The 14702-nt window shown below is 33.1% G+C and overlaps 1 protein-coding gene across 1 annotated transcript in view; it reads right to left on the reverse strand.

The window, feature by feature from the left end:
• Positions 1-14702, reverse strand: part of LOC117182618 — a 262926-nt gene that overhangs the window by 59499 nt on the left and 188725 nt on the right. The window contains exon 2 of the mRNA XM_033375717.1: positions 9804-9984. Within this exon, the coding sequence (XP_033231608.1) occupies positions 9804-9984 (181 nt within the window). The remainder of the gene's footprint in view (positions 1-9803; positions 9985-14702) is intronic.

Below are 14702 nucleotides of genomic sequence, written 5' to 3' on the forward strand. Positions count from 1 at the left end.
ATTGACGGACTGGGTTGCAGTCAAGTACACGATGGGGGGACCTACAGCTTAAGGTGGGTTCCGAACCACTAGAACCTCGGTAAAGGTACATTGAAAAATTTCGAGAGGTACCGGCTCAGGGATCGAACCCCGGACCTCTGCAGTGAAGTCCGGGGGTCTTATTATTATTATTATTATTATTATTACACCATTAAGCCATTTCCCTTTCGGGGTAGGCGTGACTCACTCGGTAGGGGAAAGGAGTAGTGTGTGCAAGGGACAGAGATTTTTCAGATTGATCCAGACTTCTCGTGCTATTTAAGTAAATAACACGTTCGTTCCGTAACACTACTCCGACCCAGGTTGCCGATCAATCTCTCTAGCAATCACCCCAAGCCTGTCCTGGCATACTTCTCTAGCTTCTTTTACGTCCATGCATTTTTCCATACAGGCTCTCGTGTTTCTGTGACTTCTTATGTCTCTTCTAACTAAGGTCTCATTCACACATTCTAACCATTCTTTCCGCAATTTTAATAATTATGAGCCGAGTAGGAGGGGGTAAACATTTGAGGAATGAATGAATTTAAGATTAAAATTTTGATTGTTAAAAATGATTATTTACAGTTTACAACTTTGGCTCGCAGGCGCATGCGCTGTTTGGTATACAGGAGCACGTAAATCTTATTTTCGAAAATAAAAAATTTAATTTTACTTTTTAATCTCGTGATATTTCAAGAAACAAACCAAATCTTTCTTTTTAGTATAAAAAAATTTCAAAACAGGGTACATCTTCAACAAAAAAATTAAATGCAATTTCGACCTTCACTTTTGAAGGCCAAAAATTTATACCTAAAGAAAATGATTGCATCCAATGAAAACGACCTGAAATCCCCGATCGAAATTTTAGTATACAAAATTTGTTTTTTCAAGGTCAAATATTCATCTTCACAAAACTCTTATCATCAATTGAAAGAGTTGAAAAAGCCTGCCTAACTTATATTAAATGAAATTTTGTTATCGTTAATTAAGAGAATTCTAAATTATTGAAATAAACAAAGTTTCCCAAAGTCAAAAAATTTTCAGGCCGACCCTTTCAGTTGATATTTATTCACATGAAACAATTTTTTTGTATACACTGGATAAATAATGCCCCATGTTTGAAATGTTCAGCTGTCACTTACGTTTCGGTAGGAAATAGAAAAATGAAGAGACAATTGAGAACTTGAGAATAAAGAATTTTAAAAACAACTTCCAAGTCTGGTCCAACTGCATTAATATTTTAGTCCATTTTGTATATAAAAGATTTCCGGACGCTCCATATTAATTTACCGCACTATACATTGCAAGGTTATTTTTAAAGGCTGAAGTCAGATTCAAATAAATTGTAAAAAGAATAATTTTTTCCTCATTTTTCAATATTTGTTTTGTATCGCTCTACAACTATTTTTGAACGTTTTTTGCAGTTTGTATGGGTCACACGACCTTTGTTAAACAAGTAAAATGAATATCATTCATAAAGATATTCTTTAATCATTCAGAGAAAAGGATGTCTTACAACAAAAGCAACTTACCCTTGCTTTTTTTGTTTTGAATTTTTATTTTGAAAACCAAATTTTCGTTTTTTTCAGGTAATTTTCCAATTTTCAGTTTAAAGTGCAAGGCTTGTACTGTGAGGAATGTCGGTCAGTTTATCGCAGATTGATAGTCATTACTGATTATGATATGATAAAAAGAATCATTGTAATTAGAAAATAGCATATAAATGTAAATATGTGTAAGTTCATAGTTCATACTTCATATTTTAACATTTCTTATATGAATTAAAGCTGATCAAACTAATTTCTTTGTATTAATCACGTCAAAAACAACGCATTTTTTCTTCATATTACGAGGGTTCATTAGGAGAGAAGTGCAAATATAATTCTGAAATTTTTGCAAATAAGGAACACACAAAAATACACGATACTTCGATAATTCAATATATTCTTCAATATTTCCTAAAATTTTAATTTTATATTTGCATATTTCTCTTCAGAAATGTGAATATTTGTTTTAATTCATCACTTAGAACCATACGTATACGTTTCTAAAATTATTTAATTATAATTAATTAATTGCTGCGGAGTGCTAATTATTATAAATGCCGTGAATCTGAAGTTGCTCGTCATTTTGCTTCAGTCAGAAATAAAGAACTCTAAATATAAGACGATTCTAAGGCGATATAGCAAAAAAAGGACTCAGGTAGAGACCCCTTAAACGACTGCGCACATGTGCATTTTCATTGCTGAGTCGGGAGTCCAACCGGCCGTATTTTTACCGAAACTTGCCGGATTAATTTGACCGGTCAGAGGTCCGGTCTACTGTCAATCCGGCAGACAGAATTGTAGTCGTTGTACCGTTCGGGTACACGGCCTAAGCAGTAGGTTTCGGTAGAGCAGTACTATACTGTTCACTCGTGAAACAGGAGGCTCTACTGGCAGTAGGCAATAGGTATCATACTTCTCGTCCCATTTCTAATAGCGCTGTTCCTGTTTCTTGTCAACACGAAAGAAAAAAGGAGTTAAGGCCATGTGACCGTAACCTCAAAATTTTTTGTAAACGAATGAGAAGTACTAATAAACATTTGTCTTCTCCTAAAATGTTATAATTATGAAAAAAGCGATAAGAAATGTTTTCTTATAATTATAAATATGTAGGACCAGACAAACGTTTTGATTCGCTTATTATTTAATTTTCAAAATTTTTAAATCGATATCACGTTTCGTGTGACCTCAACTTGCGTTTTAAAAAAACATGAGAGAAATTTTGTAGGTTACGCTCACATATTTTATCGTCCTTAAGATGAGTATTCTCCATGTTACAATGGTTTTAACAACATTATAAAAGATCTACATGAATAAAAGATGAATTGCTTTAGCATAAAATAATTGTAACTACAGTTGGTATTAAGATAATTAATATTATAAACGATAACAATTTTTATTTTTAAATTATATGTATAAGCATTAATGCTACTTCAATTATACAGTATGAATCCATCACTATTTAAAAAATTTAAATTGAAGGATACCGCCGTTCCTGTTTCTTGTAAGCATGGAAGAAAAGTAATGAAGGTCATTTGAGCGTAACCTCAAAAAAAGTTTTCAATTTTTTTCTCAAATCCAAGTTATGCTAACACAAAACGCGAACCCTACATGACGGTTCCTTAGCCCTGTAAGAAGTCGACCTGTGCTTTTGTAAAGACTCTTTCATACCTTATCTAGCCAGCTTTGGCTGGCACCCGCGATCAAATTATTATGTTTTTATTAAAAATTACTTGGGTTATTGACAATTTTGTAAAAATAAATATACAGGTAGACTTTCTAGATTAAACCTCTATTTCTATTCCCTATTCCAATTCTGACGGCCGTATAGTTTGCTCGATACCATGTACAAAGTCAAAATTCGAACGGACCTCTTTTTCTTACGGTTGGAGATAGAAAGAGAGGTCCGTTCGATTTTCGACTTCGAAACAGGCTCGAAGCCACACTGCAGTAACTGTACGTCATTGGAATAGCACGTCACTTTCCAACCCTGAACATACATGTCGGTGTTGGTGACATAAACAATTTACCTATTATAATAGAATAAAAACATTAGAAAAATGGTCAACGAGAATAAAATCATCAAAAATATGTACAACGATCAAATTATTATGTTTTTATTAAACAATTACTTGGATAATTGATCATTTTGTACAATGCCGATTTTCAAAGTTTCCGCTTACTGTATCTACATTCAAACCAAAATGAGAAGCCAATCAGGAATCAGGAAAAGGCGTTACGACTTTCGACATATTCCGAGTTCGACTCATTCATTTTATTTTTATAATTGGATAAATATACAGGTAGACTTTCTAGGTTAACCCTCGCTTTCTATGCCCTATTCCAATAGACCTTTTTATTATAGACGTAGACAGTGCGCACGTGCCATAATTTTACGTCATTTCCGTATTTTTCTAATAATTTTATGTCGAAATGTATGGAAAATTTTGTAAATAAAAATAACAACGAAAAATACACGTGTAAATAAATCTAAGTTTAAAGACAATTTTTTAAAAGTATATTCAGAAACAAAACTGCGAAAAAAGTGTGAAAAGTGTGGTGAGCAAGCCCATTATTTACATTTGTTGACATCTGTCGTCTTCAAAAAAATGTTTAAAAATCCGGAAAAAATCACGAAGATGATGTTCCAGGAGCAAAATGAGTGCACAAATTGGTGGAAGAGCACTATGTTAAACAGCTTAAACGATGGCTGAAATATAGGAAACAATCTTTAAAAGGAAAAATGTGAATTATTAGAGAGGTTAGTTGAGGTTGTGCTTGGCAGGAATTAATATTTTCTTTCTTTGCTAACATTTACTTACATGAAGCATTGTTATAGGGGTTTCGAACCTCCTAATGTTTTGATACAAAAAAGCTATTTAATACTTTCACTTGAGCACGCAAAACTATTATATTTATGTATTTATAACCAGTTTATATGAAAGAAGGGAAATTTTTTAGTACATTCCTTATGACAGGAAACCACTACCAAATTTACTTTTTATTGTCTAAACTTGAAAAAGAGAAGTGGAAAATGTAATATTATGTTATTTTATATTTTTATGAATATTAAATATTTATTCAAAAAAAGTTCTGAACAGCAAATCTGGTATAAAAGAACATATTTATACCTGCCATACAAAACCTCAACTAACCTTTCCGTTAAATCACGTTTTTCCCTTTTAATGGTAGTTTTCTACATTTAGGCCCTCGTTTCAGAAGCTCAATACTGTGCTCTTCTACTGATTCGTGCACTAATTTTGCACCTAGAACATCATCTTCCGTGAGTTTCACCGAATTTTAAATCATTTTTTAGATGATGACAGGTGCTAACAGATGTAAATAATGGCGTTGGTCGCCGCAATCTTTGCACTTAATAATTAATTTTTTGTTTTTCTTTTTATTAACAATATTTTCCATACATTTCGACACAAAACTGTTCGAAAAATACGAAAATGACGTAAAATTTCGGCACGTGCAGTAAAATGCTCTATTCTTACGGCCGTATAGTTAACTCGATAACATGTACAAAGTCAACATTCGAACGGACCTCATTTTCTAACATTTAGAGATAAAAAGAGAGGTCCGTTCAATTTTCGACTTCGAAACAGGATCGGGCCTCACTGCAGTAACTATATGTGCTTGGATTAGCACGTCACTTACCAACCCTGAATATACATGTCGGTCTCGGTGACATTAAAAATGTACGTATTATAATATAATAAAAACATTAGAAAAATGTACAACGACAATAAAAACATCAGAAAGATGTATGAATTATTGTGTTTTTATTGAATAATTTCTTGGATTAGGTAGACTTTCTAGGGTAACCCTCTATTTATATGCCCTATTCCAATTCTGACGGCCGTATAGTTAGCTTGATACTATGTACACAGACAAAATTCGAACGGATCTCTTTTTCTAACGTTTGCAGATAGAAAGAGAGGTCCGTTCGATTTTCGACTTCGAAACAGGATTGGAGCCGCACTGCAGTAACTATATGTCGTTGAAACTTGAAATAGCACGTCACTAACCAACCCTGAGCATACAAAATTTACTTATTATAATATAATAAAAATATATGGAAAATGTACAACGATCAAATTAATATGTTTGGAATTAAATAATTACTTAAAATAATTACTTGGGTAAATTATAGTTTTGTACACTGACAATTTTCAAAGTTCCCGCTTACTGTGTTTACATTCAAACCAAAATGAGAAGCTAATCAGGAATCAGTAAAAGGCGTTACGATTTTCGATATATTTCGAGTTCGACTCAATCATCTTTTTATAATAGGATTTAATATATTTTGGACTTGAATTACGTCTAATGAATAGAATTAGATTGTGTGATATTGTTTTACCTACTATTGTCATTAAAGTTGAAAACTTGATATTACTGTCAGCGAAACTTCCATTTTTTCGTGGTAAAAACTGTTTTCTGTATAATTTTTCTTTTGCAATGTCAATTTTCAATCTTTTATTAAGTAACACTATCTCACTGATAAAATAGATTTATTTGATGCAAAGTAGAACTATAATTGTTAAATAATATCCATGCCATAAGGAAAATCACCTTTGTCCCACTGGTTGGCGCTCCCCCCCCCCCTTTCCCTAGGCGCCCGCTAGTGGCGAATTCGAAACTATTTCTCATTTCATATGTCATCTGCTGGCGATACACCTAGCAATGCCGAGTTTTTGACTAGCCTCGACCACTCAGTCTCTGTAGCCAAGGGAACGAAGATCAGAAAGGTGCCTTTTCACCATAAAATTTTAGAATGAAAACGAAGTATGCCATGATGTAGTGTCCATGCCTGGGATGAAGGCCTATATGTTTGCAGGCAAAAATATTCGTTCAGAACGAATTGCGCAATGTTCCAAGTTGGCGAAATCAAGTTTTTCGGAGATTGCGGTCAACATATTGATTTTCGCAAAAAAAGTTTAATCGTTAATTGGATCGATTAATCGATTAATTTAATCGAATTCGGATTTTGGGGTTCTCATACATTTCGATCCCAGTGCCTGCGATAAGGCAAATCGAAAGAAAAAAAATTCGTCATTGGTTTCTTTTAATGCGGGCGATGGGCGGCTTATGAAGGGCACTATGAGGCCCAAAAATCCTCCTATGATTTCTGATAACGACATAAAAAAGATTCAATCAAGCTTTAATCTTTCTCAGAATGGCACTTTCGGTATCGCGGCAATGGTCGGGGCCATGAACGGTTATTCATAGTACTCAGAATCCCAAACAATTTATCCTAATGACTTTTTTCTATAAAAAGAAAATCATTAGAGTTAGAGCATTTTCAAAATAAAAAAAAAAAAAAAGAAAAACTAAAATGGGCATTTCAAGCCAAACAATGCATGCTATGAAAAAAGGTCAATAGAAGAAAAACGTTGATTTTTGAAAGCCCTACAAGATCGTCATAATAACTTTTTTGATTTGGTCGTAAAGTTGAAAATTTGATCGTACCTCAACTTTTTCAAACCACATTTTTTCAATATTTTAAAATTCTATGAACGGTTATTCATAGTACTCAGAAACCGAAACAATTTATCCTGATGACTTTTTTCTATAAAAAGAAATATATCAGATTTAGAGCATTTTCAAACTCCAAAACAACAAACTAAAATGAGCATTTCAAGCCAAACAACATATGCCACGAAAAAAAGTCAAGAGAAGAAAAACGTTGATTTTTGAAAGCCCTAAAAGGTGGTCATAACAACTTTTTTGATTTGGCCGGAAAGTTGAAAATTCAAAATTTGATCGTACCCCAACTTTCTCAAAGCACATTTTTTCAGGATTTCAAAATTCAATGAACGGTTATTCATAGTACTCAGAAACTCAAACAATTTATCCTAATGACTTTTCTATAAAAAGAAAATTATCAGAGTTTAAGCATTTTCAAAATAAAAAAACAACTAAAATAAACATTTTAGGCCAAACAACGCATGATATGAAAAAAGTCCTGAGAAGAAAAACGTTGATTTTTGAAAGCCCTACAAGATTATCATAACAATTTTTCTCATTTGGAAGAAAAATTGAAAATTCAAAATTTCATGACACCAAAAATCTTTAAAACCACATTTTCAAGAATTTAAAATTCTATGTGCTGTTATTTATAGTATTCAGAAACTCAAACAATTTATTCTTGTGACTTTTTTTCTATTAAAAGAAAATTACCAGAATTAGAGCATTTTTAAAATTCAAAAAAAATCTAAAATGAACATTTTAAGCCAAACAACGCATGAAATGAACAAACGCGAAGCGCGAGAACCAATAGTTGCGCGCCCTAGGCGCGCTCAAACTTGCGAACGAGGCGAGCCGCGCGCGTAGCGCGTGACGAGAATGTGCCCGCGTTGCGGGTACATTTTTTTCGTTTGAGAATAGTGGACAAAACGAGCGATTTCTCAATCCTTGACGTGAGGGTTGAAGAACAGTATGTTTTTTCCACTATTGTGGAAAAGTCTCCTAACATGTGGGAAAAAGTACGTGAAACAGTGGGAGAAAGTGATGCTCTTTCGTGAGTGTGTGATTGAATATTCCGTCACGTGGCGCCATCTACAATTCAGGTGGGTGCTTTGAAACAGACTCAGTGTATATACGTTATTCGTCTTCGTGATGCTATTTCGTGCAATGTCCCACTATTTTCAGAAAAAGAAAGTAGTTTTTTCCGCGTAGTTGTTGGACAAAATAGTATGTGCCACTCATACAGAATAGTTGATTGTGAACAGGGATGTGCAGTTACGCGTATCTGGAGGTTTTTTACATAAAATACGTAAGTCAACTATTTTACGTAGAAAACAGGTAAAATACCTAGTAAATTACGTGCCAAGATGGCGAACCTGTAGAACTGTGCATGGCCTCAATTTTTTGAAATTCTGGTACGGGCATTCGTAGGATTTTTTTTCAATGCCAATATGTTTAATTAAAAAATAATAATGTCAACTAAGCTGAAGTAAAGCAAACACAAAAACACTTCGGGCTTCCATGAATTCCATGGTACGAGATTAATTCTAACCGTATACAAATAAATAAAAGTAATTAAAATCATACAAATGCAGCGCAATGTTTTTTTTTGCAACATAATATTAAAGAATGTTGCTTGTAAGCGACTTCTGGGACACACGTATGTAAATAATTTTGAAATATTGTTGCATTTGTTCATTTAAATATTTGTAATCGATATATTTTAATATATTTTTTAGGAATACCGGTGAATTATTCTAACCTAAAACGCCTTCGTAATTCGTCATTATTTTTCACATTTATATTTATGTTTTTGTCATTATTATTATAATAAAATATTGATCAATTTAATATTTAATTCCTTAAAAGCTGTTCATATGTTTTTATATCCAATTTTGTCAAAAAATTGTACCTATTAAAACATACACTGATAAAACAACTTTATTATAATAAACTTATGTACCTATGTAATTTGTTTAATTTATTTCAAGTAATGTTTGCAAGGGGGAACAAATTTTAGATGTTTTAATTGTGGGGGGAAAGGGGCACCGCAGAACGTAAAGTTCCATATACGCGGAATTTACATCGTGCACGAAACTAGGCATGTAAAATATCTAGTAATTTACCGTAAAAACTACGTAAATTACCTAGGGTATTTTACGTACCCATCCCTGATTGTGAATACACATTCTTGCCGCGCTCGCTTCGTTCGTTCGTCAAATGCATGCTTCTTCACAATCGATCATTTTTCCCACTTGTAGCACAATACGAGTATACTATTTTGTCCCCGAGCGTTTGCAATACTCAGCTTCGGAACGCGCTTCACGCTCGTCTAAGCTTCGTTGTTGCAAATTCATACTCATGTACAAAGACAGAGTTTGCCTCCTAGGTATACAATAGACTTTAATGTTTCATCCAAATTTGCAAAACTTAAATTTAAAAAAAGGTTAAGACCAGACAAAAATGTTAAACTGCACAAACAATTTACGGTGAAAGCTGCTAGAAATGCATATCTCTTGTTAAAAACGTGCTACGTTTGGAGATACTTTGCAGTGTCTCAGTATTTTAAATGCACTTGAGTTTGCGCTTGGCTTGCAATTTGCTTCTTAAAATTAATTCAAATTTATTACTTGCAACTAGTCAGCTACCATTCATTGCTATTTTGTAACAATTTTTCTTGCTTCTTGCATGTAAATCCTTGATTGCGACAGCATGTTTTTTTTGTACCGTACTTTAAGACAAATAATGGAATATCGTTATGTCTCTTACCGTGACCACCATCATCACCATCTTCATCGTCTGGCCCAAGGCCACTTCCGGATGCCTCAAGGTCGTCGCGAACTTCACCAGCTCCTCGACCAGAACCTTCCAAGGCTTCCTGGTCGTCTAGGTAGAGGTCATCTATGTAAGGTGAGTTCCCCGGTGACCTATCAGCAGGGGTTTGCTCCTTCTGTAAAGCAAACGCTTTTTTTAGGCCATAATTTTTATAGAAACAATATTAGGAATAATTATTGACATTTATCTTTAGGGCGTGTATCGGGAATTTACGATAAAATTCTCGTACATTTTCCGCAAAATTTTTAAAATTTTCCCCAGAAACTTGTAAACATTTCTTTCCTATATAAACGTGGGAGTCAGCATAAGAAGTTATGGTCCGCTCTCCTTTACGGAGTTATTCGCGTTTTATAAAGTCGTGGTCCAAATTATTATTTTTGGGTGTAGGTAGGGCATGATACAGTGTTAGAGAAATCTACGCTGGATTTAGTATACATGTAATGGAAGTAAGAATGCACGAAACAAAATTAATTTTAGTATACCAGGGTACATTAGATTTAGTATATGCTTATACTGAATTTAGTATACGCATATACTAAAGTCAGTATACATGTATACGAAATTTAGTATACTCATATACTTAATTTAGGACACGCGTATAATAAATTGAGTATACGTTGAGTTTTCGTTCTAGATTAGGTGATTATAATGGTTTCGTTTTTGAATCCTGTTTTGCTGGATAAGCTCTCGTTTACGAACAAAAGCACCTTGCTTTTATTTCCTCGTGAACCAACAGGTGAATTGGCTGCTCCAAATGATCCGTTCAATATACCAGCACAGGTAACCTCAAAATCAAAACTGTGCACATAAAATCCATGACCTCATTTTACTCTGTACTCGATTATAGCATTTCATAGTAAAGCTGCATTGGCGTTAATTAATTAATACACTTGACATACCTTATAGAGAAAAAACTTTGGTTATATTTAGCACAAGAACTTCACAAAAATGTACGCGAGCCAAGCCAGCCTGCTATAACCACAAAGTTGCACGATCGCGTAAATCGAAACGCGCTTGTGCAGCCGAACATAGTAAACACGTATATGGATTTTAGTATACAGAAAATATAAAATTCATACACGTAACAGAAACTTACTGCACACTTAATAAATTTAGGGCCGATTTCACCAACACTGATTAAATCGTTAATCATTGATTAGCCTTATTTTATCAATACTTTGCGTTCCACCATTATTTTAATCATGATTAGGGGAAGATAATCATGGATTATTGTAAACGTCCAATAATGGCTGGTTATGGAGTTTAATCAGTGATTAAAGTAACAACCCCGAAATTGAAGTGCAAGAGCAAGTTTCAAAACATATGCAATTTCTAACAAATTCCTTGTTTTTTGTAGAAAATTGATATTCTTATGTGGAAATTTGTTTTCATTTGTTAATTGAAAATTGTTCGAAGTGAAAATTTTACTGTTTTTAATTGTACACTTTTTTTTTGTTGGACACTCAACTATTTGTTTGAAAATCCATGTATTTTATTAAGAATTAGCATTTTTGGTGCACAATCAATTTTCTCACTACAAACCTAATCTTTTTGTATGGAACATGTTTATAAATAATAGTCATTGTACTTCTTTTTATCGAAATGTACATTATTCAACACTTTTCTTCTGGTTACCATGCATAAATAAAAATTATATTTCAGAAACAACGGTATTCCACCTAGGATACAGCTTCCACTTGCTCTACGGTACTACGCAACTGGTTCACACCTTATTGCTGCTGGGGATATTATACAACACTTTTCTTTTTTATTCCTATTTTTATTGAAAAACACAATTGCCACTTCTCTTCTATTGCACTTGCCACTGAAACCATTCGTAACCTCAAGCATGATTAGTTAATCATTGATTTAATCAGAGTTGGTGAAATTGGCCCTTAGTATGCAAATAACATCGTAAACGAAATTTAGTATACTAAAATTACAAAATGTAATGAATTTAGTAAACATATACGAAATTTAATATATTAAAAAATTTTTTTATAATTTATCTGCTATATCATCAGAGATTGTACCTTACCGACAGTAGATCAACCCTCCAAACCACGAAGGTAGAAAATTTACACAATATCGATCAAGTTAAGAATCTTCAATAACAGAAAATGCTTAACTTCTTGATAAGACTAGATGGAAAATAATATTTTTAAATTAAAATTATTTCTTGAAAAAAGATCCTTATTATTATTAAGACGTTAAGCATTTTCTGTTATTGAAGATTCTTAACTTGATCGATATTGTGTAGTTTTTCTGCCTTCATGGTTTGGAGGGTTGATCTACTGTCGGTAAGGTACAATCTCTGATGATATAGCAGATAAATTAAAGAAAAAAATTTTAATAATTACTTGTACCATTAACACCTAGCTCAAAATTAGCGTTATATTCTTGAATTAAGAGTTCTTATTCTGATCCCTCTAATAGCTTAATTGGAAAAGCACCTGACCGGAAATCAGAAGTTTTGTGGTTCGTTTCCCAATGGAGTGAAGATAGAGTAGGATCTTTTTTTCAAGAAATAATTTTAATTTAAAAATATTATTTTCCATCTAGTCTTATTAAGACGTTAAGCATTTTCTGTTATTGAAGATTCTTAACTTGATCAATATTGTGTAGATTTTCTGCCTTCATGGTTTGGAGGGTTGATCTACTGTCGGTAAGGTACAATCTCTGATGTTATAGCAGATAAATTTAAAAAAATTTTTTAATAATTACTTGTACCATTAACACCTAGCTCAAAATTAGCGTTATGTTCTTGAATTAAGAGTTCTTATTATGATCCCTCTAATAGCTTAATTGGAAAAGCACCTGACCGGAAATCAGAAGTTTTGTGGCTCCCAATGGAGTGAAGACAGAGTAGGATCTTTTTTTCAAGAAATAATTTTAATTTAAAAATTTAATATACCTATGTATCCTAAAATTGCAAATATTTCTTACAGTGTACTGGAACCAATACCTAATCTGTTGGCACTATACTCAAGTCCAGAAAGCCATTAAAATTAGGTACACTTTAGCTCCGTAGAAAAAGTAGAACACGTACACTTATGGCCCTCGCTAACTTCAGATGAGTTTCTCTCAAATACGGGTTTTCAAAGTTCTAACTTTCAAAATACTCCAGTGATACTCCCTATATTTTAATCCCAAGACGATTCCTGTCTTGAAATTAAATATACGGAATTTATCCACATATATTATCCTTGTAACTCTATATCGGGCATAACATAAGGGCCCTTTTCCTGCGGACGCCCACAAACGATTTCCGTGTAAATCTATTATGTTTCTGAAAAAGGGTTGATAATATAGACAAAATAGACACAGGAAAAGCAAATCCAAGAGTTCAACTTTTGTTCTGTGTCTTTCGTTGGAAAATTAAATGAATTCATAAAGACTTTGACGTTTTTTTTATTTAACACTGCTCCAAGAAAGGTAATTTCTATTCAACAGACCCACGATTGAAAAAATTTGCTAAAATTATTTTCATATCTGTAGAATATAAAAACTATAAATGCAGTGAATTTGTAAAATACTTATAAGATATGGGGTAATTCACAAAACACGTTATATGTATGCTAAGGTCAAGGACAATGGAAAAAGCATCACGCAGGCGGGGAGGGATGTTATAAAGTTCCTGAAAAATGTATCACGTATTTTCTGCAAGTGAAAGAGTTGTTTACTTCATTATCCTAAATTAATAATTTTTCTTTAAATAATAATATAATACAATGTAAGATAGGAAAAATAATTAATTCATCCCAGGTGAAAAAGTCATATGCACTGAGAAACTTTGTACTGCAAAAATTACTAAATTAGGTTACAATCGAGGGACTAAGGCGATAATTCGTATATTTTAATACTATAATCGTAAGCTATGCTATTTTTATATGAAATTTTCCCATTCATAATACGGAAAAAATTGATAGGAAAAAATAATTGATTCATCCCAGGTGAAATAGTTATATACACTGAGAAACTTTCTACTGGAAAAATGACTAAATTAGGTTACAATCGAGGGACCAAGGCGATAATTCGTATATTTTAATACAATAATCGTAAGCTATTTTCATATGAAATTCTTCTATTGATAATACGAAATCTTAGTATTTTTTATAGTAAAATCCTAGACAGGATAAATTAGTAGAGACATAATTAAATTATATAAAAAGAGTAGAAGTAATAAGTATCCAAAATAACATAAAATATTGAATTTGTAAGAGGAATTGCTATTGTCTGTAGGAATATGAATTATACTATGACACTTTTTATTTTTTGTATTATGGAGAAAGACAAATTCGGAAGATCGCTCTCGAATATTAGTGACTTACTAGGCAGTCTGATAAGTACCTGAAAATTCTAAGAGATGGCATTAGTATTTACTAATGTGAACCATTTTCGTCGAGCTTGATCCTTCAAATGACGCCTGTCAAAACTTCAGCCATTTATGTTTACGCATTTACAAGTTACAGCACTGAGAAGCGACTAACCTCCGAGTTTTTTTTTAATATGGAAAAATCTGAGTTTCGAGTTTTGATCAAACACTACTATCTTCGCAAGAAAACGATATCCGAGACCAAGGTCAAGCTGGATAAGTATTACCCGGACTCTGCACAGTCGATTGGAACGATTTATAAGTGGTTTACCGAGTTTCGTTGTGGCCGTACAAGCACAGTTGATGCTGAACGATCTGGGCGTCCAAAAGAGGTCACTACACCAGAAAATGTCGAAAAAAATCCATGATATGATGTTGAATGATCTCAAAGTGAAATTGAAAGAGGTAGCTAATGCTGTAGGCATATCATTGGAACGTGTGGGCAATATCGTGCATTC

The sequence above is a fragment of the Belonocnema kinseyi genome, chromosome 2 (genome assembly GCF_010883055.1).
Source record: "Belonocnema kinseyi isolate 2016_QV_RU_SX_M_011 chromosome 2, B_treatae_v1, whole genome shotgun sequence".
In the NCBI taxonomy this organism is placed as follows: Eukaryota; Metazoa; Arthropoda; class Insecta; order Hymenoptera; family Cynipidae; genus Belonocnema; species Belonocnema kinseyi.